General features: G+C 53.9%; 2 protein-coding genes across 7 annotated transcripts; both read right to left on the bottom strand.

The window, feature by feature from the left end:
• Positions 1-8: 8 nt before the first annotated feature.
• LOC134430416 (alpha-1,6-mannosyl-glycoprotein 4-beta-N-acetylglucosaminyltransferase-like) lies at positions 9-10,502 on the bottom strand. 5 transcript variants are annotated; one of them, XM_063178058.1, is made up of 5 exons: positions 9,528-10,502; positions 6,726-6,833; positions 2,865-2,991; positions 2,423-2,570; positions 9-1,480 (listed from the first exon to the last, which is right to left on the bottom strand). In XM_063178058.1, the coding sequence occupies exons 3-5, from the start codon at positions 2,970-2,972 to the stop codon at positions 339-341; spliced, it is 1,398 nt and encodes a 465-aa protein (XP_063034128.1). In that variant the 5' UTR covers positions 2,973-2,991; positions 6,726-6,833; positions 9,528-10,502; the 3' UTR covers positions 9-338. The 5 variants fall into 5 exon arrangements, with proteins under 5 accessions (XP_063034128.1, XP_063034129.1, XP_063034131.1 ...); XM_063178059.1 differs by lacking the exon at positions 6,726-6,833 and having other exon boundaries at positions 9,528-9,730; positions 10,348-10,502; XM_063178061.1 differs by lacking the exon at positions 2,423-2,570.
• Positions 10,503-10,644: 142 nt separating this feature from the next.
• Positions 10,645-24,278, bottom strand: TMEM183A (transmembrane protein 183A). 2 transcript variants are annotated; one of them, XM_063178062.1, is made up of 8 exons: positions 24,178-24,278; positions 23,372-23,461; positions 20,391-20,543; positions 17,694-17,853; positions 16,120-16,300; positions 12,855-12,935; positions 12,080-12,235; positions 10,645-11,123 (listed from the first exon to the last, which is right to left on the bottom strand). In XM_063178062.1, the coding sequence occupies exons 1-8, from the start codon at positions 24,272-24,274 to the stop codon at positions 10,938-10,940; spliced, it is 1,104 nt and encodes a 367-aa protein (XP_063034132.1). In that variant the 5' UTR covers positions 24,275-24,278; the 3' UTR covers positions 10,645-10,937. The 2 variants fall into 2 exon arrangements, with proteins under 2 accessions (XP_063034132.1, XP_063034133.1); XM_063178063.1 differs by having other exon boundaries at positions 17,694-17,850.
• Positions 24,279-24,561: the final 283 nt, after the last annotated feature.

Raw genomic sequence — 24,561 nt, 5'->3', positions numbered from 1 at the left:
AACCACTGCCTGATGAATTATTTGGTTTGTTAATTAGCTGATCAGCTTTGTCCTGTACATCATCCTCCTCGGGAGGAAAGGTTTTCTACTGCTCAGCCCTGAATTCCCAAGCACCTTCTCCTTCCTGTGCCCCCTCCTTGGCTCATTGGGGCATCCCCCAGCAGGTACATTCTGATGGGCCCTGCTCCTAGACCCATCTGCAGCCCACAGCAGTGGTTCCCATCTCTCCACACACGGAGCAGTGAGAGCCAATAACTTAATTTCTTATCCAAAAAGGCAATGTGAAAAATAAAGGAACCAAATCCAGCTGCTTTGACATCCTGCCACAGGTGTTGTGCTCAATTGCCTGCTGTGGTCCAGATGTCGATGCTCTGGATGATGAGCCACTCGCTCTGGTCCTGGGTCACCCGGATCCTCACGCACTCCACGGGCCCAGGCAGGACACTCTCCAGGCCCTGCTGCTCCAGGGTCCCCTTCTTGAAGGAGCCCACAGGGACGTAGGAGGAGCAGTCGCGGCTACGGTCGCGGCGCTGGCCCAGCTCCAGCAGCCCTGCGCGCAGGAAATCGCCCGGGCGCTCCACGGAGCCCGTGCGCACCCGGACACGGCGCACTCGGACTGGCTGCTGGAACACGATGGTAAAAGTACTGCCAGCTGCTGGGTCTTTGCCCCAAAAGTAGCCCTGTGCCAAGCTGTAGGCCTTGAGGGGCTCGTAGTTCTCAAAGATGGACATGCTGGTGTACAGGGATGCCGGCGGGTTGTCTGGGAGGTCCAAGGCATCGGCCTGGAAATCCTCGTCCTTCAGCCGGTTGACAGTGCCCTGGAAGGAGGAGTAGAGGCCCATGTGCTGGAAGAGGGATGGCTTGAAGCGGATCACGTCCTTCTGGGTGAGCAGCTGGCGGAAGTGGACCAGCAGCCAGTCACAGGGCATTTCCTGATAGAAGAGGAGGAGGAAGTGAGCCAGGCGAGGAAGGTCACTGGAGCGGTAGAGCTTTCCGATGTAGCCCAGCTTGGAGAATTCGAGGGTGGCCCAGCTGGAGCCCTCCTGGGAAGCCAGTGCCCTGCGGATGGACGTCAGGAAGGACCTGGCGCTCCACACGTCGTCCTCGATCATCAGGTAGTAGGAGGAGAGGTTGGCGGCGAAGGCGAGCAGGAAGGCATAGTCCACATTCTGCTTGGAGCGGAACCTCACCCGCTCCTCTGCGTCGTTGAAGTTCCTCTTCAGGCCCTCCAGGGTGGGGTAGAACTCAGGTGGAGCGTGGATGAGCAGGAGGCGGCCCAGGAGGATGTGGCGAGCAAACTTCTGGGCGATGGTGGCGGCAACGCGCACGTTCCAGCCAGGATCAGTGTCAGCCAGGTGCACCACCACCACCATCTCCTGCAGCTCCTCCTCTGTGGACTGGCTGAACAGGGACTGCAGTGTGGCCAGGAGGTAGAAACCACGTGGCCTCTGCACGGATGCCATTCCTACCGCCAGGAATTCTGCAAGGCAAAGGAAAGGCATGAACAGGCAGAGGGCTGACCTGGGATCATCACAGTGATGTTCTTCCCTTCAAGATGAAATGAAAGGGCTCAAAAAATCTCTTCCCGTGGCCAGCCTGCAGGGTTGTAACCCCATGTCTAAGGCTGTTGTCTCCCTCCTGAAGCTGAAGCCTTCAGCATCTCAGGAGAGGCCCAAAATTGGCCCAAATGGCAGCAAGAGGCAGGCTGAGGAGGCAGGGGCTCCACTGAAGAAATATTCCTGAAAAACACCTTAACAAAAGCCAAATCTAGGCAAGTAACAGTGCAGAGAGAGAGTCTATAGGGCAGAAATGGCTTATTGGTATGGCTGCACATCCTGGAAGCGTTCCCCACTCCACACCACATGGAGATGCACCCACACTGGGATCAGGCACCTTATGTCCTCCCCATGGCCCAGCAGTGGCTGCCTTGATTCAGCTTCTCTTGCTGATGGTTGGGACAGCACCATTCCTGTGCTGGTTCCTGCACAGCCTCACAGGTTGTCCTGGGCTGCTTCCCACAGGGTTTGCATGGGAATTGCTTCTTGTGCACCTGCCTAAGAGCTTGGCCCACTCCTCCCACACTGTGGGGTTGTCCCAGTGGTCCAGCTCACCATCTCCACTGGAACCTCAACCCCGGGGAGATGGGATCTCAGCAACCCCCAAAGAGAGGTCTGGGAAGCCCAAAACACCTGCAGTCACCCAGTCCCAAGGTGCAGAAACTTGGACCCTGCGTGGAGCTTCCCCAATTCCTCCATCCCCAGAGTGAGCAGTGAAGGCTGCGGAGGTTGTGGGCAGGGCCCCACCCAAAAAGGCAGGACCCAGCGCCCCCCTGCCCCAGCAGCACTCAGGGGGCAGGTCTGTGCTGGGACGTGCAGCTGTGCACACACAGATGTGCACACCCTCAGGGTCCAGGACCACTCACTTTTTCGGGGAGCCGGGGAGCCAGCGAGGAGCTGGTAGGAGATGTTGTGGAGTGCAGAGAGCTCAGCTGTGTCCCTGAGGATGTGCTGGGCTCCCCCCGGCTGCAGCAGCTGCAGGATCGTGTCGGGAGCCAGGCCCCTGAGCTGCACCTGCATGGGAGCCACAGGCAACAGGTCACACCCCAGAGCACCATGCAGCAAGGGGGGATGACAAGAGGGGGACCCAGAAGTGAAGGGGAGCCCCTGTCCTGTGCTCCCAACTCCTGGATTCAGGGGGGTCCATCTGCCCAGGGCAACCCGAGGGAGAGGAGAAGGTGGGGGGGTGTTGGGGTGACAGGGGGCAGGGAAGAGAGCAGAGCTGAGGTTGGGGTTCATGTGGGGCAGGAAGGGATAGAGGATGCTCCACTAGCCCCTCCAGTGGGATGTCTCTGGCTGGGGACTCACCTCCAGGGGATCCTGTTCCTGCCGGCTGCTCCCATGGAGGAGGAGGAGGACGAGGAGGAAGGAGACAGCGAGCAGAACCGTGAGGGAGCGTTTCAGGGAGCATCGCATGGCCCCTGCTGGCTGAGGCCTGGGGAGAGGGGACACATCAGGGCACAGCCTGGGGAAAGCCAGCACCCCCTGGACGGGACAGTGGGACAGCACCTGGGTACACCCCTGGGACCGACCCCCTGCCCGAGCACACACAGGTGTGTGAGCAGCCATGGGGCATCAGGGGACACTTGTGCACTGTCCCCTTTGGGCAGGCAGGGACAGGGAAACCCCAACCTGACCAGGACAAAATCAGCCAGGTACAAAATCCCCCCCAAACCAGCCCCAGGACACCTCGGCTGCCCTGAGACACCCCAAGCAGCACCCCAGAGCTGGAAGCAGAAGAACTGCAGGTGACAGAGCCTCAGAAAAAACTTTCGGGTCATGGGGACACCCCACGAACAGTCACCAACGCCCCAGGATTTGTCACCTGGGAAACACTCAGGTCTCAAATGGGCCCAGGCTGCTCTTCCAGCTGTGAGGAGGAAGCAGCTCCCCACCTTCCTCCAGGCAGGCACCAGCTCGCCCTGTCCCAGTCCCATCCCCTGCTTGGCAGGACAAGAAAAGTGTCCCTGAGGGGACAGTGTCAAGCAAGTTGCAGTGAACTTGAGATGATGTACATTGTAGCAGAGGTGTGGCAAGAGGCTAAAAGGCTCCTGTGTTTGCCTGGGATTTTTCCATTATAAATATGACAGTGCTGCCCTGGAAGAGAAGCCGCTGAGCCTGGGCAAGTGCCCAGCCTCATGGGGCAGACATCCTGAGCCCTATCCAAGCTGTTTACAGTGACTTGGCTTGGTCAAAGCAGCTTTGACTGCAAACGTGGAGGAAAGGCCCTCCTAAGCCTTCCCAAACCAAGGCTGGGCTTTCTAGGACGGTGCCCTGAACACTTTCCTGCCCCAAGCACCGCTGTGCAGCTGTGCAGCACCGCTGTGCTCCGAGCCCACCCGCAGGCCCCACAGACCGGAGCACAGCACCTCTGGAGCCGCTGCCCTGAAGCGTGTGCTGGGCTTGTTTTAAGGAGAACCCTCATTTTTGTGCCCAGAAGTCCTTTGGAGGGGTTGTGAGCTCCCCAAGAGGCTGGTGCCGAGCAGGTGCCCCGATCCGATCGGCAGGCACTGCGCCCTTGCAGCGCTGACCCCGCCCAGGGACACGGCTGCTCAGTCGGAGATAAACACGGAGCCAGAGCCTGGCAGGGCAGTGCTGGCCCGCAGGAGAGACAACCGGCTCCTGCAGCTGCGTAATCTCTCCGTCCAGGTCCCAGCAGAGAGTGTGGCCTCTCCATCCCTTACAGCTCTGGAGACATGGGGGACCTCACCAGCTCAGGGGGGAACAGAATTAGGGATCTGTCGGAGCCACAGGGACATCACAGCCTGGTGCCACCCTGGACGTAGATTTCCAGGCCTGGACCTCCAGGATCTACAACCAGGGCGACGGGATAAGCTGGGAAGGGTGAGGCCTGGCCACATGCCAGGCTGGGCGTTTGGCCACTCTGGGTGGCCAAAGGTTTTTCTGGCCGCTGGGGAATGTCTGGCTGCCAACGGCCCATCCTGCATGGCAAACAAGATGCTGCTGAGCACCCCCAGCTCTCACAGGCAGCAGCTTCACCCAAGGAGCAGGCAGCCCATGGGGAACAGGGGTCACCGGCACAGAACAGAACAGAAGGTAATGAGTGCAGCCCCATAATTAGCCCCCTAACTGGGCTTTGGATTCGTGCCTCCATGGAGGCAGCCAGGTAAGTGGGCACAACAGGGGGTGCAGCATCCTCCTGCTCCAGCTCAAAGTGCCTCCAGAGAGTATCCCTGTCCCCCCACTCTGCTGCAAGCACCTCATGCACCTTCCCCACAGCCCAGCACTCCACTGCAGATGTCTCCAAAAGCCACCCTGCTGTGGGGACACTGGCCAGGAGGAGCTGAGAGCCCACATGCTTGGAGCCAAACAGGGGGGAGGAACAGTCCATTCCCAGCCTCAGTCCCGCGGGGCTCCGAGGAAGCTCCCGGTGTGCAGGCAGCTCCAGCTGCTTCCGCCGGCACTGGGGAGAGCAGGGCCGGTTGCACAAGGAAAAGGGAACAGCCAGGGCTCCCTTCCCACTGCCAGGAGTGCCCTTCCTTGCTGGGGGAAACTGAGGCACAGACGAAGGCTGTGTCACCCAGCAGGGTAAACACCAGCTCTCCTGCAGCACAGCTCAGTGCCCCGCCCTGAGGGTCCCCGGGGTGGAAAGGGCTGGGATGGAACCCAGCACCAGAAATGGGTGGGGGAACACTGCAAATTGTGGCAGCACAACGTCCCCCATGGGCAAATTGTGGCCATTGGGGCTGCGGGAGTCAGGCCGGGGCCTGGCCCCACTGTACCTGAGTTCTCTGCTCCAGGGGTTGTCCCACGGGGACAAAGGAGGGGAAATGCCCTGTTCTAGCAGCACACGGCTCCGGAGGCCAAAGCTTTCGGTCAGCTCAGGTGTCCCACAGCACAGGGAGGTCCCAGCAGGGAGGGACACTTACACCGATCCTGTCCCTATGGCTGACAGCTGGGGCGCCCCCAGCCCAGCCCCTGCCCTCACACCCGCTCCCACGGCAGCAGGAGGCGGCTCCTGGCCAGCCCCGCTCGGCACGCACCCACCGAGGGCAGACACTCACGGGTGGGCGGCAGCCTCGCCTCTCCGGGGCGCTCGCTCCTGGCAACTTCCCCGGGCTGGCCGGACTCAGGATTCTCGCTCGGCAAAGCCCCACCCCGAGTCCTTGCCTGCCTCCCGCAGAGGAGGAGCGTCCGCCGGCGCCCTCGGTCCCAGGAGCTTCGCCGAACCCGCCAGGGCGGCGGGGACCCTCGTGGGACGGGCCAGGGGTCCCCAGCCCGCCGTGGCACCTGCGACAGCCTCGCCGACCGGCAGCCCCGGATGGCATCAGCTGTGCCCCACCGACTCCATCCGCGCAGGCAGCTCCAGGCCCCCGGGCAGCAGCAACCCCCGCTGGGGGCTCTTGCCAAGCCGCAGCGTCCCAAACTCTGGCACGAACCTGACACTTCACCGAGCCAGGAGCTGGTGACACGGAGCTGGCACAGCTTTTTGCCCATTTCTTTTCCAGCTCTTGTGCTGAGGTAGCAAAAACCTCTGGGGCCGCAGAGCCAGAACTGCATGCCTGGCACCCTGGGGCAGGGCAGAACCTGGATCCCACCCGGGATGTAGCCCCGGGACACCGCAGCTTCCCCACACACTCCAGCTCCTCACTGGAGCACTAGGCATCGCAGCTGGGCTGGGAATGAAGCCCCTGCTGAAGCCCCTTCATCCCAGTGAACCAGTGTGGGCCACACAGGGCCCTTGCAGCCCTGTGGTTGGTTTGTTCCCAACTCCTCCACCCTCCGAGCCTTTTCTCCCACTGCTTCCCTCCTCCAGACCCAGAGCAGGAACATGGCTCTGGAGCATCCATAAATCATCAATGGCATCGCTTGTCCCCAGCTCCCAACCAGATCAGCTCCTTCCCACAGCAGCCCCATGGAGAGGAAACCCCTTCCCTTCCCTTCCCTTCCCTTCCCTTCCCTTCCCTTCCCTTCCCTTCCCTTCCCTTCCCTTCCCTTCCCTTCCCTTCCCTTCCCTTCCCTTCCCTTCCCTTCCCTTCCCTTCCCTTCCCTTCCCTTCCCTTCCCTTCCCTTCCCTTCCCTTCCCAAACCTTCCCAAACCTTCCCAAACCTTCCCAAACCTTCCCAAACCTTCCCTTCCCCCTATTTATTCACACAAAGTGTGGATCCCATTTCCCTTCTCTCCTTGCTGGCCTGGACCTCTCCTACCTTCAGAGAGACCTCACATCTCTTGCCAAGCTCCATCTTCTACAAATCCCCCATGACAACTTCCAGCCCCAGCTGCTCCTGTGGGAGCACATGGAGCCTGGAATTCCTCTGTGAGAGAGAGAAGGTAGAGCAGGAAGCAGGTGATGGTGCTGGGAAGGCAGAACAGACATCCCCAGGTTCCCAGATCCGCTGGCTTTCGCTTTTCCTACATCATTTGGGTTTAAATCCTTACATTCCTATGGCGGGGTGGCAGTGGCTCTGTCCCTGTGGGGTCCCAGGGGCTCAGTGGGGACACCCCACCTGCTCTGCAGCAAAGGCAGTCTGGGATTCCCACCTGGGCAGGGCTGGAGGACTCCAGGAGGGCCAAGGCAGCTGGGACGGTGCAGCCCAGCAGAGCTTTGCTGCTCAGTGGCCCAGGGTGGGAAGGACTGTGGGGCTTGCAGCAGCTGCAGGAGGGGGAGGGCTTTTCTCACCAGCTGCCCCTGACCCCCACTCCTGCACAGGAAGGAAATCTGGTCCTTCCTGCCCCCGCAGAAAGGAAGAGGGGGAGGGCTGTGACACCCTGCACAGCCCTGGGGTGCAGAGCCCTGCCAATAGAACAGCCTGCCCTGCCAAGGGGAGCAGGAGAGCCACCAAATTCCCCATTGGTCCTCACAGGCTGCTTCAGGGTGCAGTGCTAGGGCAGGATTTGACCCTCCCCGGGGACATCCACGAGCAGGCCTGGAGCAGGAAAGGAATCCAGCTAGGACACAGCTCCTGGTGCCCAGGCAAACATCCTGGCTCCTCTTGCCCTCAAAGCAAGTGCCACAAGCCCAGCCTTGGCCAGTTCATCCAGTTCCCCCCTTTGTGCTATAGAGCAAGTCCCAAATGGTTTTTGGATGCTGAAAAAGGGTCCCTCCACCTGCCACCCTGTGAGGGCCACAGCATAGCCCCAGTGCCCAGGAACCAATCAAAGCCTGGCACCAAAGGCTGCTCTCAAACCTCCCTCTGGCCCCAAACCCAAACATGCTCTGCTCACCAAAATATTTGACCAGGGGAAACAGGGAGGTGGCTGAAATGAGGCTAGAAGGCACATTTTTGCTTGCTTTAGAATAAGCTGAAGAAGAAAGAGAAGCCCCAGGTGCAAAAGCTGCTCTGAACAGGCCCCATGGCTGCACAGGCACACCCATCTCAGAGGGCCAGGGAGGAGCAGTTCTCCCAGTTGAGGCCAGAGCAGAGGGACTGGGATGGGACAGGCGCAAGGGAATCCAAAGCAGGGCCTAGCCCCCTTCCCCAAGCCCCCAGGCCTTGCCTTACTGAGCTCAGCTCCTGTTGGACACTGGATCCTGACAAGGACAGGAGCAGAGTGAGCGTGGTGGCCAAGTCTTCCTGTCTCCCCTAGGAAACCAGAGAGCCAGGCAGGATCTGTTTACAGCCCTTCCATTATTCAGGAGCAGGACAAAGCAAAGGTAGAACGGGGCCTCACACAGCAGGGAGAGCACAGGGAGAGGCACCATGATGCTGATCTGGGGCTCCATTTCCAGATCACTGAGGACCCCTCTGAGCTGTGTCCTACAGAAACGGGTGACACCAAACCACAGCCACTCCTGCCCGTGGACTCACTGCATCCCATCCTGGAGGACACTGAAGAGGACTTTTCTGGCAATGAAGCTTCAAGAGAGGCTGGGCTCAGGGGCCAGGGTGGAAATCCCCTGCTGGGGGCTGAGCTTTGGTGGCACTTCCTCACTGAGCAAACCTCAGCCCAGGGTTCAGGGTCTGATGCTCTGGGTAAGGACCAAGGAGAACATCTGTACCTTCAGCTCCACACAGAGGCAGAATCCCCCCTCCACAGCACCCCTGCCACTCCCCATCCTCCCAACACGGATCAGAACAGGTTCCCAATCCCTGCCAGCACTGCTGATCAGCACAGCTCCAGCACCAGATCACCAGAAGCTTTGTAAAGGGAAAGACTGAGAATTGTTCTTGTACATTTTATAGATTTCAGCCTACCAAAAGCCTGGCCTGGAAGAGGCACCTCTGGCTTAGGGGCATCTGTATCTAAATATCCATATCTGAATCCAGCAAGTCTGTTGGTAGCAGGAAACATCCCATCCACCTGCTTCCTGCTGTCACAGCCCGGGGTCAGCCAGGGAATTCTGGAGCTGCCAAGCACCTCGGAGCCCTGGATGTGCCATATGCCTGATGAGAAGGTATTCCTGCTGTGCCAGGTGGCAGGAACACACAGCCTAGCAGCTGTTCTGTAGCTCTGCACAGGAGCCAGAGCAGGGCCCGGGCTGCCGTTCCCAGCCCCTCAGCCCAAGCAGCTCCCCACAGGTAAGGGCACAGCCTCACACAGACACCAGCCTGCTCCATGCTCCTGCCATCAGCCTGAGCCAGGAACCAACTCTGCTCCCACCCTCCAGACCCTGCATCAACAGCAATCCCCAGGCACATGGCCATGGCATCATGATGAGTTTTCAGGGAATTAGCAGGAAACTGCCTGAAGCACCCTCCAAGACAACCACAAAGTGCAGCCTGACCACGTTTTACTGCATGAGCTCACCACCTGTCCCCGAGTTCAGTGGTATTTAACCCCACAGCAAAAGGCAGATTGTTGTCCCCCACTGCTCTGGAGCAGCTTCCTTGGGGACAGAGCCCCTGCAGCCCTCAGACACAGCTCCAGCCCCGAACCTGTCCTGCCTCTCCTGCACCACAACCATGACACAGCCCAGGCTCTGCTGACATGGCAGCCCCAGGTGCACAGGGACAGCACATTTTCCTTGCCCTTTATCTCTAATAAACCAACTTAACTTCAAAACTTACCTGTGGCATCAACAGTTCAGCAGTAGTGGAAAGGGGAACTTGTGAGGCAGAAGCTGTCCCAAATGTGTTTGAAGTCAACATGAAGAGTCTCCAACAGAGATCCAAGGTCAGGGCAGATGTCCTTAGTGGTGATTTACAAGAAACTCCTTCTGGGCAGCTACACCAGGGTCATGTGGGGTCACAGAACCACTGGATATTCTGAGCTGGAAGGGACCCACCAAGAGCTCAAAGACCACCGAGTCCAAACCGAGATGGCAGAACTCCCTCTCCTTCAGGAGCTTCACTGAACACTCTACATGGACAAGTAGTGTTCCTCCTGCTTGGGACCAGATGTGGTGTGCAGCAGGACTGAGAGGCTGATATCTGATAAGCAGCAAAGCTCAGTCCAGGGTCTGTATCTGCACAGCTGCTCCCCTGCCCTGCAGCACCTCCTCTGCACCTCCCCAGGAAGCCACGTGTTCAATTAAACCTCCAGCCAGGTTCCTTCTGGTCACACCACACGTCTGACAGGCCCAGCCCCTGCACCCCTCACTTCTCAGTCAGCCCAGAGCCACAGGAAGTTTCATGGTTGCTTCTTCCTCACAGAAATCAATTTACTGAGTCAAAAGCAGTGGTTGCTTGGGGGCTTTCAACAGAAACGATTTCCGCACTGCTCTTTGAAAAGACAGAGTCGAGTCCTTCATCACTTCATCACTGCTTCAGTTATTTTAGTTTGTCCTCTCCTCTCCCTCCCTGTTTATGTTCTCTGAAAAGCACCTTCTGGTTTTAAAAGTTTAGATCTTCTTTTCAAAGAAAAACACCAGTGTGAGAACTTAAGTACCTTTACATACTTTTGCCTTAAAACTCCTCTTCAAGTAATTCCTTTGTTTGATAATTTTTTTTTCTTTTTCTTTCCTTAAACTGGTATCTGCTGGGCTGGGAATTAAGATTATTGTTGATCACTGCTGTCTTGCTCACTGCTTCTCAGACACTGAAATATCACACTGTGCATGAACACAATCCTGCTGCAGTAAAACAAACATGGATTTTGTTTCTTGATTGTTCCTGGAAAGCAAAAAGGAAAGTTCTTGGAAAGCAAAACCTCCTACTCTTCCCAAACAACAGAACACAAGACCACTTTGATTAGCACCAAAAGGATTTTAAATGAACAGTTCCAGGGAGCTCCTTTCAAATCATAAAATGTCAATTTTACATAAAAGTGTGTTTACAAATAGTTTCTGCTTTACACTCAGCTCTGCTCATTACTGACCAGAAGTTATATACATACAAACTAGCTCAGCAGCTTCAACCACTTGCAAGGAGACTGCAGAATTTATTTCAGAAATAAAAATAGGATTTCCTGGTTCCTAGAAATTCTCTTCAGCCTGCCAGATTCAGTCCCCTGTGGGCTCCTGCAGCCTCAGGAGAGCACTAAGCCTTTGGGGAGAAGGGGTACTGTGGGTGCCACCAGTCCAGGAGCCTGACACTGTGCACAGGGTCCAGCACCACCTGCACCCCCTGCTCCACGCGCGGCTTCTTCCCGTTGCGCACGGGCGCGTCCTGGAACACCAGGCGCACGCGGTGGTGCCGCATGTCCGTGCTCACCGAGATGGAGAACTGCAAGAGAGGAGAGCAGAGCTGCTTCAGAGAGTCACAGTGACCAAGAGAGCTCTCAACACCACACTTCTAGACTTTATAAATTCCTCTGAGTCGTACAAGGTGTTTCACAGTCACATTCTCATTCTTGTCCAAACCAGCTGGCTGGCTGGCAGCCCCAAATAATCATGCTGGAAACTGGAAGGGCTGTAAAAGGACACTGGAACTGCCTGGGCAGTGGTGGTGTCACCATCCCTTGTAGTGTTCAAAAGGCCTGTGGATGTGGCACTTGGGACATGGGTTAGAGGTGAACACGACAGTGCTGGGACTGATCTTAAAGGTCTTTTCTAATACAAGTAATTTTATGACTCTGATTCTAAGTGAACCTGGAAACACATGGATGTCAGGAGAAGTCTGGAACTCACTGCCCAACTCCTAAGTGAGGCCAGACTGAACCTCTGCTGAGCACTGGCAACTTCTGAAACCCTGACTCCCAATCAGGGACCAAACACACAATCAAAGAGTTTGCTCATGTGGGATTTTCCTCTCAGAATTTACTGCCATAAAGAGATATTCCTGTGAGGGGCAGACCTCCACTTGTACTGCTCCCTGTCTCCTGTACCTGCTGCAGTTCTGGTAACTGACCTGGGGCCAGACACTGCCTAACCACAGCTCCTGGAACATTCTCTACATCCTCTCTATTCACTGCACCAAACAGGGGAAATGGAGAAGTTAAACCCAGATTCTGAGCACTTCCTCTCTTTATTAACCATATGATTCCCAGAACTGGTTTGCTGATAGAACAGTAGGATTTATACAGCCCAAAATAGGTACTGGGTGGGATTCTTGGGGTTGTCCTGTGCAGGGCCAGGAATAGGGGACCCTGTGGGTCCCTTCCAACACAGGAGATTCCAGGTGCCCTCTCATGTCCTTACAGGAGCATCATCTGCAGAGCCTGGCAGCTTTCTCCCACTCACCAAGGTGAAGGTCATGCCCATGACGATTGGCACGAAGATGAAGTTGAAGGTGGTGATCTGCAGCAGGCAGCAATCCTGATCTGGGTTTGTGTGCACTTCCTCATACTGGATTGGGGGCTGGAGACCTTTGCAACACTTGCTCTTCAATCTGGGAGACTTGAAAGAAAGAGAGGCCGATTTAGCAAAGCAGGAACCTCTGCTGGGCCTGGCTGCTCCTCCCCAGTGTGGCCTGGCAGGGTCTCTCCTCCTCCCCAGGTATTTGGGCAAAGTGTTACAATAACAACAAAATGCCATCACTATGGATGGACAATTTTCAGACCCATTTCTTTAGAGGGGAAAGCTGCACAAATCCCAAGGTTGCCTGAAATTACTGGCTTCTCCCAACACCCACTACTGGAGGCTTTCCCTGGCAGTGCTGGCTGTCTTCACTTGTCTGAGAAATCTTGGCAATGCCATAACAAGAAGTTTCAGATTTTGGTCAACATTTTGACCACTACAGTCAGACAGTCTGGTTTTTGGTAACAATCAGTAGTGATGATCCACATCTTATAGCAGGGAAAGGATACTGAAGGAGGAAATAAAAATGTGGGATTCTAAACGTCTTGGTAACACAGACTGAAAACTGAGTGTAGTTCTACAACATGTTTTAGTTTACCATGGAAATCTCTTTGCATTTATTCTCTGAATGGACAAAAAGTTTCCACTTCCCTTCTACTCCCCAGAAAAATAATTTCTACTTCAAACAAAAGTCACAGCTGATCTGGGTCTTTCATACCTGCTTTTTGAACTTGAAGTTGAATTCCCACATTGCTTCTTGTCTGTTCCCTACAATCTTTTTGCACCAGAAAAGCAGACACTGGGGTGGAAAAAAGAAACACAAAATTATGAAACCCTTAGAAACACCACTTTAAATAAGTTTTAACAGATCATAAAGGCTTCCAATTGAAAACACAATTACATAGGAGAAATTAGGCGCCACTTATTCAAATTGATTATGTTCAAAGAACCTTCTCAGCAGTGTAGATCTCCCAGTTTCAAGCTGGCCAACTCCTCATGCAACATGGAGTCACTGATGTGCCAAACAGCAAAATCCTGATGTGCCATTTGTCCCTTTCCTAGGGCAGGTGTAAGTGGTGCAGATTCACCCATTCCCTCTACCCACCAGCAACTCCCATTAAACTGGGTTCCAAACAAGGTTAAAGCGAGGAACAACAGAGAACAGAGTAAGGATTGAGAAGGAAAGGATCCAGAGGGAAATACAAAGACCACATGAGCTATGAGGTGATGGATGAAGAAGTTCCTAAGCCATTGTGGTGTCAAATGGAGACCCTGACCTTGCCATTATCAGCACTGACTGTCATCATTTCGAGTCCAAAGCCACTGCCAGGACAGCACAGTCTGACCAACCTTCTGTCTCTTTTCCAAAGAAAACGAGAAACCAGCCTGAACCAGCCTCAGAGGGCAATGATAACCAGCATTGCCCTCTCATGCAGATATACATCAGGACTGCTCCAATTTCACTTGGTTATCACTCTGTGGGCTGTGGGCCACAGGCTCCAGCCCAGGAGCTTATTCTAGAGCAGGAGGCTCAGAAAAACTCCTGCAGGAGGGAAATCCCAGCCTACCAGTCACAGTACAAGCAACCAGCCTTCAACAGCCAAGCAAAGAACCTGGCAAATCAGTCCAGCCATCCCACAAAGCTTTTCCACACCACAGATGCCAGCCCAACACAGCTGGTCTTATCTTTCATCAGTGTCAGCAGGTAAAGGAGGAATAATGTGGGTAAAGAGTATTCCCTGTGATCCGTACACAGTCTCTCCTGAAGAGAGAAGGCCTGACTGGGTTGCAGGGCAAAGCACACATTTAACTTCATTCCAGGATGGAGTGATCCTAATAAAACAAAGCCAGAGCCAGCCTCCATCACAGAGGCTCTGAAGAGACCAAGGGGGATACAAGACCCTCAACTTCAACTGAGTCACATTCATAAGCAAGTCCTTAAAAGACCTTTTTTCTCCACAATCTTCATGAGGTGAACAACAAAGCTCTGCGGAGTAAAGCTCAGAAACATGCATGGAATAACCTCCACCTGGGAGGAAGCAGCCCTCAAGTTTTTTCCAATAAAAGCATTCTCCAGATCTTTTAACTCAGATGAGCAGCAGATGCTGCTGAGTTTAACTCCACCAGTGGCATTTGTAGTTCACCTGCAGAGGCAGCCTGGTCTAGCAACCTGTTTGGTCATGGCAAGTAGTGAAGGACAAAAGGTCAGTACCTCCTAAGGGGCAGAGGATGTCGTCCTCGGGTCAGCCGTCCTGCCCTTCAGACGCGCCGTGCGGGGCCGCTCCGCCCAAAATAATGGGGTGTCTTTAAAGGGCAAACACCTCTGCTGACACCATAACGGCTCCAGTGTCCCACACAAGCTAGGCTAGGGAAAGAAAAAAGGAAATTAAAGAGGAAAAGCTAGGTTGGATCACACTTGGGGCTGGGCTCTCCTCTAGCCACATGCAGTTTAGGTAGGCATTGCTGTTAGTGTCAGCAACCCACAAAGGTACAACCAAAGCCCAGGAAAGCCAGAACATGGGGAGGCAGTGCCAGGTCCTCCTCCAAACCCTCTGTGCTGAGGGATTTGTGTGTACAGTCACACAAGTGCAGCTCAGAGTCCTGCAGTGCAGTAGTACAGCAAGACCAGACTCAGGGTGGCTCTTTCATGCTGCAAGGGGTTAGGTCAAACCTCTACTGCTCTGACAAAGACTCGTCCCCATTTAATTTCCTTTTTTAAAAGCTGAACAATGAAAGACTGCACTTAAAGGATGCTCCTCCAACTGTTAGTACAGGAGAAGCACTAGCAGTGGGCACCAAAGCCGTTATGATGTCACCAGGAATTCTGAAATGTCCACCCTGCCAGCACCACCTCGGGGGTCCAGCTCCTCCTACAGCCATGAGCAGTGGGAGCTTGGGCTCAGGACTACTGAAATGTCCTCAAAGTGTCTTGCTTTTTCAGTTGGCAAGAATGAAGATCCCCAGCCTGGGGACTCAGGAAGAGAACAAGGAGCTCTGGATGCAGAGATAAGGCCACACACAGAGCCATGTGCTTTTTCCTGTGCTGCAGCACCACCTCCTGTGTGCTGCTGGATGCTCCCCGAGCCTAGGACAGCCTGTGACAGGGAGAGGAAGGAAGAAAGGTGGGATGTCATGTACAGATAGATGAGGTTCCTCTATTTTGAATAGAAAAGAAAGAACAACTCCTAAATGAAACCCACTTCAGTTTGGCTCCAGAAACCTTTTTCAACAGGTTTTTAACCTAGGATTTGGAGGGTGGAGAACTCACATCATTGCTTAAGCTGCTCACAGATTATCGGCCAGTTGCAAGTTAAAACCAAACAAGAGACACAAAGGCATTTCAGAGTTAATGGTCAACAGCACTTAAAGAGGAATAATATGCAAGTGCTCCAAGCTGGAATAGCACAGGGAATTACCGGCCCACACCACAGACAAGCCCTTCACAGCCCAACACAAGTGCAGCCCAGTCCCAAAGCAGACACAGGCTCTGCATATTTGCCATGCTCACCCCAGCATCACCACCCCACCTCACCCACACACCAGACCAGGAACGACCTGCAGGAAAGCAGAGTGACACAACTCCTGGCATCAGTGTCACTCCTGAGCTCTCCAGAGGCCTGTTACAGAGAGATGTTCTCTGGCAGACAGTGTCAGAATACAGCAAAACATATAAAAGCCAATCCTATGGAGCCTTGATCAGAGGAAGGGAAGCTGCAAACATCCCTGGCAGTTCTCATATCCAGTGATACCAGGATCCTTTTGCTGGTTAAAATGGTGTAGTATAGGACTTAAGCAGAAGTTACTCCAAAGAGTAACTCTACACGTACAAGTAATCAGCCCACTTTTACAAATCCCACTGAGAATACCCAGTTAGCGACCATCCTACACCAGCTTCACTGGCGACCATCTCCATATCATCTGTTTTTCTTCTAGAAAGAAAAAACCAAACCAACAGAAAACAGCTGCTCAGTGATGCCACTTACTCTGGAATTCTTTAAAGTGCTGGGAGTACTGTCTGGGATGGCGGGGTTCCTGGAGAGGCGGGCGGCGAAGGGCTCGTACATGTGGAACAGGGAGCGGATGACGCAGGCGCGCAGGCAGTGCAGCTTCTCCATGGACTCGGGCCGCAGGCGCAGGGGCAGGTACGCGTCCAGGCTGTAGTGCCTGCACAGCCACAGCCACAGCGTCAGCGCGGGGCCGCAGCCCTGCCAGGGAACACTCCCCACACACATCTCACTGACCACAGCACCTGCTCAGCCCTGAGGGCTCTGATGGGGTTGTGCTGCTGACAGGACACCACAGGCAGCCTCAAAGCCCTGACCTGCACCAGGCAGGCTTCCAGCCCACACATCCTACTACAATTCCCAATAATTTCTAGTTTGCCCAGAGATCAGCCGGAGATGTAGCTGCAGGCTGCACAAAGGGCTGCAGGTTGCTGCAGGTTCCCAGGGACTTCAGCTGAGCTGACTGCAGCTCTCAGCACTGCCTGAGCAGCCTGAACACCTGCACTCAAGGGCTGTTACTTATCACATTCCAAAGGAGCCTTTGCTAGGGAATGTCACACAAAAAACCAGCGGCAGGGCAAGGATGACCACAGTCACTCTCTGCGCCCCTGCTGCTTGTGCCTCCTGGGCAACAGGTAGAGCTGTGATAAAGAAAATGTTCTCTCCTGAAGGAATATCCCCGTGGCATGTACTGGGACAGAAGCATTTGTATCAAGCATTGACCACCCCTTTGGCCCCCTTGCTTTCACTTACTCCTGTCACTGTACAGCTCCAAAACTCCCAAATTACAGGGAGGTGGCTATGATTAGAGCTTGAGGCACGGCAAGTTGTCCATCAATGATGTTTGCTTTTCAGCACTGACCCTGCCATACACACTTGGACAGGTTGATATATACAAGTGTTGGGCCATGGCAAGCAGAAAAGGACACAAAGCTCTGAGATTTTACAGGGAACATACAGGAATACACCACAAAGATCCATTTCCATACCCAAAGCAGATGTGATATTAGAATCTTATAATGGTTTGGGTTGGAAGGGACCTTAAAGCTCAGCTCATTCCACCCCCTGCCATGGGCAGGGGCACCTTCCACTATCCCAGGGTGCTCCAACCTGGCCTTGGACACTACAGGGATGGGACACAGTTTCTCTGGGCAATCTGTGCCAGGACCTCACTGCCTTTACAGTTAAGAATTTTTTCCTAACATCCAATCTAACCCTGCTCTCTGCCCTGAGTTTAAAATCATTACTCCTTGTTCTGTCACCATCGACCCAGATAAAAAGTCCCTCCGCCCCCTTTTTAAGCCCTCTTAAGGTACTGGAAGGTCACAGGGATGTTTTCCCCAAGCCTTCTCTTCTCCAGGCTGAACCCCAGCTCTCCCAGCTTGTCCTTGAGGGATAAGAATATTCCACAAGAGAGGCCCACATCACTATGTCAATGTGCAAACACAAGGCCCAGGCCTAAAGGGAATTACTCCCTTATTTCCAGCTCTGCAGAGAACTGCTCTCTACTGAAACCTCCCACAACCGGTTTTTAAAACCCTCTAGAGTCTCACCTTCTGTAGAGCCTGGTCCAAAAGGCAGCAGTGCAAGTGACAGTCCAGGCTTTCTTGCAGATGAGAGAGAACCGGACAATGTCCTCAGGGCGGATGTAGGAAGCCAGGAGCAGCCAGATGTCGATGGGATATTCCTCTCCTCCTCCCCCTTCAGCATCTTCTAAAGGCAACGCGGCTGGATTAGTGCAGGACATCCCATCTGCACCAACTCCCACCCAGAGACACACCTGGACATCCCACCTGCACCAACTCCCACCCAGAGACACACCTGGACATCCCACCTGCACCAACTCCCACCCAGAGACACACCTGGATATCCCATCTGCACCAGCTCCCACCCAGAGACAGATGCTGCACACCTGGACATCCCATCTGCACCAGCTCCCACCCAGGGACACGTGCTGCACACCTGGACATTCCATCTGCACCAGCTCCTACCCAGGGACAGATGTGCACACCTGGACATCCCATCTGCACCAGCTCCCACCCAGAGACAGATGTGCACACCTGGATATCCCATCTGCACCAGCTCCCACCCAGAGACAGATGCTGCACACCTGGATATCCCATCTGCACCAGCTCCCACCCAGAGACAGATGCTGCACACCTGGCAGCACACGAGGGCCCCTGACTCCCATCCAGGGACAGCCCAGGCCCCAGGGTGCACAGCCTCAGTGGCCCTGCTCCCACTGCCATCAGAGCCAGACACCTCCCCTGGGCTGGACACCTGCCACTGCTATCCCTGCTGCACAAGTGGGCAAAGTGGCAGATTCATAAAGGAATTCAGGTTGAAAGGGTTCTCTGGAGGTTTCTAATCCAGCAGCTCAGCTCAAAGCATACAGAATTAGGTCATTTTGTTCAGCATCTTGTCCAACTGAGTGCTGTGTGCAAGGCTGGAAACCACAAAGCCTTTTCTGGACCCTGTTTTGATGCCTGACCCTGGCACAGCTGAAATACCACATTGAAGTTGAGAAATAAAAATCGGATGTCAAATAAAGAAGCAACTTCACATAAAGGAGGGCCAAGTTCCTGCATTTTTAATGGAAAGGGTACATTCAACAGGTCACTAAAATAGCTTCACACATGAAGACCCTGATCACTGGTACTGCCAGGCTTGTCAGGTCTTTGTTCCAGTGGTCACAATATTTTGGTAGGAGCTCTGTCAGGGAGGGAAATTCTGTTCTGCATCTGGCAATCAGCTTCTTTTCTTAAATCTCCTTATTTCATTAAAACTTTTTGGATAGAACTTTTAATGCAATTCAGATGGAGAGAATGGCCTGTTCCTCTTAGAGGTGTCAGAACTGCTCAGCCAGAACTGAGGGCTCACACTCCTTTCATTCCTGGAGTGTTTTGTAGTTTACACCACATTTTTTTGCACACGCATTGCTCCAACTTTAGGATCAAAAAATAGTTTTAGAGTAGGTGAACAATACTGAGCATTAGGAAGGTTAAGAACAGAAAAGGAAAACACAACTTGTGCACAGCCCTAATAGGAAAATCTGCTGTGAGATCTCTGGCATAGAAGAGGTGTTTGGGAACTTGAGGGTGCCAGATCTAACGCTGAGACAGCAGGTTAATACAAAGGGCAGTGCTTTATCCTCATATCATACTTGCCAAAGAAAGCTCTGGATGTGATCACTTCCCCACAGCACTTCAGATTTATGGCAGGCACACCCACAATGAGCTGCTACACCCATTTTGCTGGGTCAGCTCTGGCTCAAGAAGCCACCAAACTCCACACTGCTGAACTCAGAAGGCAGCCAGAAGCATCACTGTTCTATCACCATTTTTTCCTCCCTAAACGTGTAGCAGAAACAAGACAAGGCTGTGGTAGAACAGAATATTGTCTTCCCAGACTCACAGCTCCAGCCACTCAGATATTATTTTGCCAGGATTCTGAAGGATGCCTTAATAAAAGAGATTAACCTCTCTTAACTCCCTTCCCAGAGGAAGTGCTGTTCACCCTCAGTCTGTGGTGGATGGATGATCACGTGCTACATAAATTGCTATTAAGCTCAAGAAAACTGGTCAAAATTTGCTTCTCAACCTGAAAGCAACCTGATACTAGAAACTTCTGCAGGGTTCCCCAGTCCAGCAGAGCTGTTTGATGCTTACACTGCATTGTCAATGGATTTCTATGGAGTTGCACAAAGTGCAAATGCTCAAGGATACATCTCACTTGAACTAATGTATTAAGGTGCCAGTAGGATCAAATGCACTTCCTTGCTGGGAAAAGAGCCCTTTAAACCCATTTGTAACAAACCACAGCCCTGGAAACACTGAAAACAGAGCTAGTGTTTTGCCAACAAATGCATCATGGACAGCAGCACTTCAATCCCAAAGCAAACCTGCTGCCACCACCCCGTGTTCAGTGAAGCAACATATCCAGTGGCACAATTGCACAACTCTGAAATAGCAGTGTTTGTTTTCCAAGACTGAGGGATATTTGTTAAAAGCAAGGAGCTCTCTGGGCTCTGATTTCATGCCCCAGGCTCTGCCTTTGTGCAAATACAGCTGCTGTGACCAAGTGCCAGCAGATTTACAAGTGACTAAACCCTTGGCATTTCTTTGTGCACACACAAATTCCAGAATGCTCCAAGAGCCCCATGACCATCCTGTAAATCCCCAGCATGAGCATCCCCCACGCTGGACACGTAGCAAGAGCCCACAGAGCCCCAGGACTGCAGGTGACCACACCTTTGTGCCTTTTGCTCTTCTTTTTCCTTGCAGCCCTCCCGTTGATGCTCTCCTTGGTATCCATCTCATCACTGCTGTCACAGGACTCCCCTGACACGGAGAGAACTTCCTCAGTAGGGACACAGGAAGCTTCCAAACCACACAGGGATTTTACTGGAATGAAAAGCAACAGTAAGTACAACAGCAGAGAGGAAAAGGTGATCCAAGTTCAGGAGATGCTTCAGTGGAACCACTGCCTTAAAGCTTTCTGGTGAGTGACACAAGCAAGTAAATCCTGAGCTCAAGGATTACCTTGTCAGAGAAAGATTAGCAGGGGTGAGTGAATGGGAAACATAATTATTCAGCTGCTTGTTTTAAGTAATGAACAATGAGGATGATTACCAGCACATTATGCAGATCCCACTGGTTTAGCTGAAGCTATTTACAACTCCAAATAAAACAACAGCCTCTTTATAAAGGGTAACTGGTTTTCCTAAACAGCAGAGTTGCTTTGCATGGCCATGTTCAGCCTGGAGCCAGCACCTGCTCTGGAACTGTTTTATGAACATGGAGAAGACTCACTCCCTTTGCAGCAGGACAACCTTCCTGTGGCTGCTGACACAATCCATTGGGGCTGGAACTCAGTGTCAAGTGCAAAGGAGTTCCACTTACCCTGGAATTTAGTGAAGGGGAAGGCCCTGGCCTAGTGAGGAAAACAGCCAGCTGAGTCAGCTGGAGCTTGGGGCTGGCTTTTTCCTGTATCTGGGGACATGCTCAGACATATCTCTGTTCAGAAATATTCTTTTTAAAACTCGATCTGTAAACTGAGGGCTCATTAGGGCAGAAAAATACACATGAAAGTCAGTAATGACAGTCTTGGAAAAAGAAAGGCGTGGTCCTGCATTACAGCTGTGTGAGGCACTGCCACAGAGACCAGCACTGCCACAGCAGCACGAAGGCTAACAGCTGTGAAACTCATTCGAGAGCTGAATTTCAACCCAACAAACTGGGTGAAGAATAGAACATGACCAGTGAGGTCAGAGGAGGCTTATAGTGTTCAAGCTTTTCTACTCAGCACAAACTGAGGCCCAGGAAGGTTTTAAACATCCCAGTTCCAGTCACTGCAGTGACCAGAGCCACTGAAGAGCAAAATGTGCTTTTTAATCAGAGACAGAGTAGCAGAAAAAACAAAACAACAACAAGAAACCAAACATAAACTCAGGTGAAAAATATTCTCATTTCTAACCACCAAACAAGGTTTTAGAATGAAAAGACAGCAGATGGAAAGACAGTCTTCAGACAGGGCTTGATTGTACCCACCGACTAGACACACCTCAGTGCTTTGCTAAACCAGTTCTACCTCACTTTGCACAGTTTGTTCTGAAACTGGAGGCTTTCCTGGCACCTGGATGTATTCATGGCAGTTGTTTTCCCCCTGCCCTCTCTACATGACCTTTCATAGGTAAAAAGAGAGTGGAATAGGTGGCAACACAAATGACAGTGAGTTAGGACATCAAACACAGCCAAGCAAGAGAGGACAAACCTGACAGGGACTCAGAGTGGGGTTCAGAAGAAGAGTCCAGCCCACTCTGCTAAGGAAAACTCAACCTCTGAGCCAACAGCACGAGTCCAGCGAGCAGTGAATGGCTGCACTGCAGCCCTCTCTTCACCTCAGTGTTGCAATCCCCCCATCCTGGGCATTAAGAAGGAAGCCCAGATAAATTCCTCCCGGCCGCGGCTCCCTCGGAATGCTCGCTGTGGGCGGCGCCCTGCCCGCTGCAGCCACGCCCAGCACGGCCTTCACTCGGAGCCCAGCAAGGCCAAAGCTCGGCGCTCCTGTCCCCACGCGTGGCACCCCGAGACACACCCCGAGATAAGGCTGGGCCAGATAAGGCTGCAGCACGGTCATGGCTGGGCCAGATAAGGCTGGAGCACCGCCCCGGGGCGGGGGAGGAGAGATCCCGAGAATCCCTGAATCCGGAGGGGAAACCCCTGAGACTGCACTGCAAAGATCTGGGAAAGGGGTGGGCACGGAACTGCTGTGACCCGGAGGCACCAGGGTGAGGTGGGGGTGAGCCAGAAACACAGCAGGGAAGGCGATAAACTGGATGAAGCAGATGATGCTGGGCGCAGGGAGAACAGAACACCAGCAGTTTGCCGGCATAAGTGCTGGACTTTGCCTCCAGGAGACAGAACACAGATGGGTGAACAGGAGGGAAGCCCCAAACAAAGGAGGCCACAAAACAGGGAGGTGCCCTGATCTTAAAAGCTTGAGAAGTGGCAGCTGAAGAGGATGTTCAGGAGCACTACTGCCCCTGACAGGCACTTATGCCAAGTGCATACTGCCTCTAACAGTGCAAGGTTTCAGCAGCAAACCAAGAGTTTTCCTTTATGAAAATTTCAGTTATCCCTGTCAACACAACATCCACCTCCAACACGTGTGACAGCTACATTTAAAAGGCCAAAACCTCACCATTTCTCAAGCAAGTGGGGTGTGTTAGCTCAGAAAGCTCCCAGACAAGGAGGAAGCAGATAACAAAATACTGCACTACCTTTCCAGGAAAACTCCATCTTTGCAAAGTTTGCCAAAAAAAAACCAACAGCCTCCCAAGACCTCCTCACAACATGTGTTTGACAGACCCATCACAACCTTACTCCCCCGGCAAAGAACTTTACCTGCTAATAAAGTTATCTACAGTTTTATATGTGGTAATAAAGTAATAAAGGTTTTTATAATGTTATTTTCTGCTTCAAGCAGTAGATGACACCCAAGCCTTTCCATTTCAGGCACTAACAAAGACTCAGCAATTCTTGCAGCAGGCTTTCTGCAAAACCTCCTGTCTAAGTCCTTAACATCCGGTTGTCTACAGAGTAGCACATGCTCATTTTCAGCACTAAAGGACAACAAATTTTCTCAGTTTAAGGAAGAGGAGTTTCCCATGTCATGCAGAGCAAAACCTGAAGGCAGTGTGGGGAAGGCTGGGGCCCCAGGGCAGACTCACCTTCCTGCTGCACTGCGTTGGCCACAGCCTTCTTCACCCGCCCAGACTTCACCACAGCTGGGTCTGAGTTGGCATAATCTGCCACCGTCACTGCAGAGAGGGGGAAACAGGGGTCACAGCGATTAGGGATTATGGGGAGGGGACAAAAGGGCTAAGAGTCACGATGACTAAAGGGAACAGTCCCCAGAGGAGTAGAGGCTCAAGGAGGAGATGCACAAGCAGGAAAATGAGCCTCAGCAAAGATTGTGCAGGCCAGGAATCCCCAGAAAGTCTCTACTCCAGACCATCAGTCTACCAGGCTCGGGGGACCCACGCCCCCACCCAGCCCAGTGCAATTCGCCTTCTCCCACCACCTCATCCAGTGATAATCCCATTCTCCCTCACACAGCCCAACTCGAGCCTGGCTGATCCTCTGCTCTCAGGCTCCTCCTCCACAGGCGAAGAGGTCTTATTGCCACACATCCGTCCAGAACCCCCCTGGGGGATCTCGCCTGGACGCAGCTCTCTGCCTGCACAAACCCGAGGGCTCAGCTCACTCCTAGGTGAGACTGGACCGTCCTCCTTCCCCTCATCCTTCTCACCCAGACCAAGCTCAGGCCCTTTAACTATCTCCTCCCCCGGGCCCTAATGCGGGCCCAGGCCTCCTCTCCGGCGTGCACCAGCAGGGCCAAGCTCGGCCCGGCTCACCTCAGGCCCGCCTTCCCTCACAGTCCCCGCTCCCCCCATCAGGCGCCGTTCCCCTCATGAGCCCCGGCCCCCTCAGCCGCGGCCCAGGCCCGGCCCCGCCGGCCCGGCCCGGCCCTCACCCCGCTCGGAGCACACGTCGTCGGCGCGAAACTTGAGGCGTTTGCGGGCGCCCCTGCGGGGCATGGCGGCGGCGGCGGGGCGGCCGCGCGGGGCCATGTCCGGCCGGGCCCCGCGGGGACAGCGGGGACAGCGCCACAGCGCCCGCCCCGCGCCGCGTCAGCGCCGCGACACCGCGCGCCGCTCTGACATCACCGGGGCTGTGACATAACACCCAGTCCTGAGGGGACCGTCCCGCAGCGCTCCCCGGGACGGGAACCCCTGAGGGGATTGTCCCTCCCAGTGCTGAGGGCATCGCCCCGCAGCGCTCCCAGGAACGGGGACCCCTGAGGAGATTCTCCCTCTCCCAGTGCTGAGAGAACCCCGCCGCAGTGCTCTCAGGAACT

Source organism: Melospiza melodia, chromosome 28 (assembly GCF_035770615.1).
Source record: "Melospiza melodia melodia isolate bMelMel2 chromosome 28, bMelMel2.pri, whole genome shotgun sequence".
Taxonomy (NCBI): Eukaryota; Metazoa; Chordata; class Aves; order Passeriformes; family Passerellidae; genus Melospiza; species Melospiza melodia.
This window is presented reverse-complemented; position numbering and strand designations above follow the sequence as displayed.

Coding starts and splice junctions, on each gene's coding strand:
- LOC134430416 (XM_063178058.1), bottom strand. CDS start 2,972: ATGCGATGCTCCCTGAAACGCTCCCTCACGGTTCTGCTCGCTGTCTCC. Junction 2,571..2,864: donor AGGAACAGGATCCCCTGGAG/GTGAGTCCCCAG, acceptor GCTCCCATGCAG/GTGCAGCTCAGGGGCCTGGC. Junction 1,481..2,422: donor CTCCCCGGCTCCCCGAAAAA/GTGAGTGGTCCT, acceptor TTTGCCTTGCAG/AATTCCTGGCGGTAGGAATG.
- TMEM183A (XM_063178062.1), bottom strand. CDS start 24,274: ATGGCCCCGCGCGGCCGCCCCGCCGCCGCCGCCATGCCCCGCAGGGGC. Junction 17,854..20,390: donor GAAGAGCAAAAGGCACAAAG/GTGTGGTCACCT, acceptor CGTTGCCTTTAG/AAGATGCTGAAGGGGGAGGA. Junction 16,301..17,693: donor TGGACCAGGCTCTACAGAAG/GTGAGACTCTAG, acceptor GTGGCTGTGCAG/GCACTACAGCCTGGACGCGT.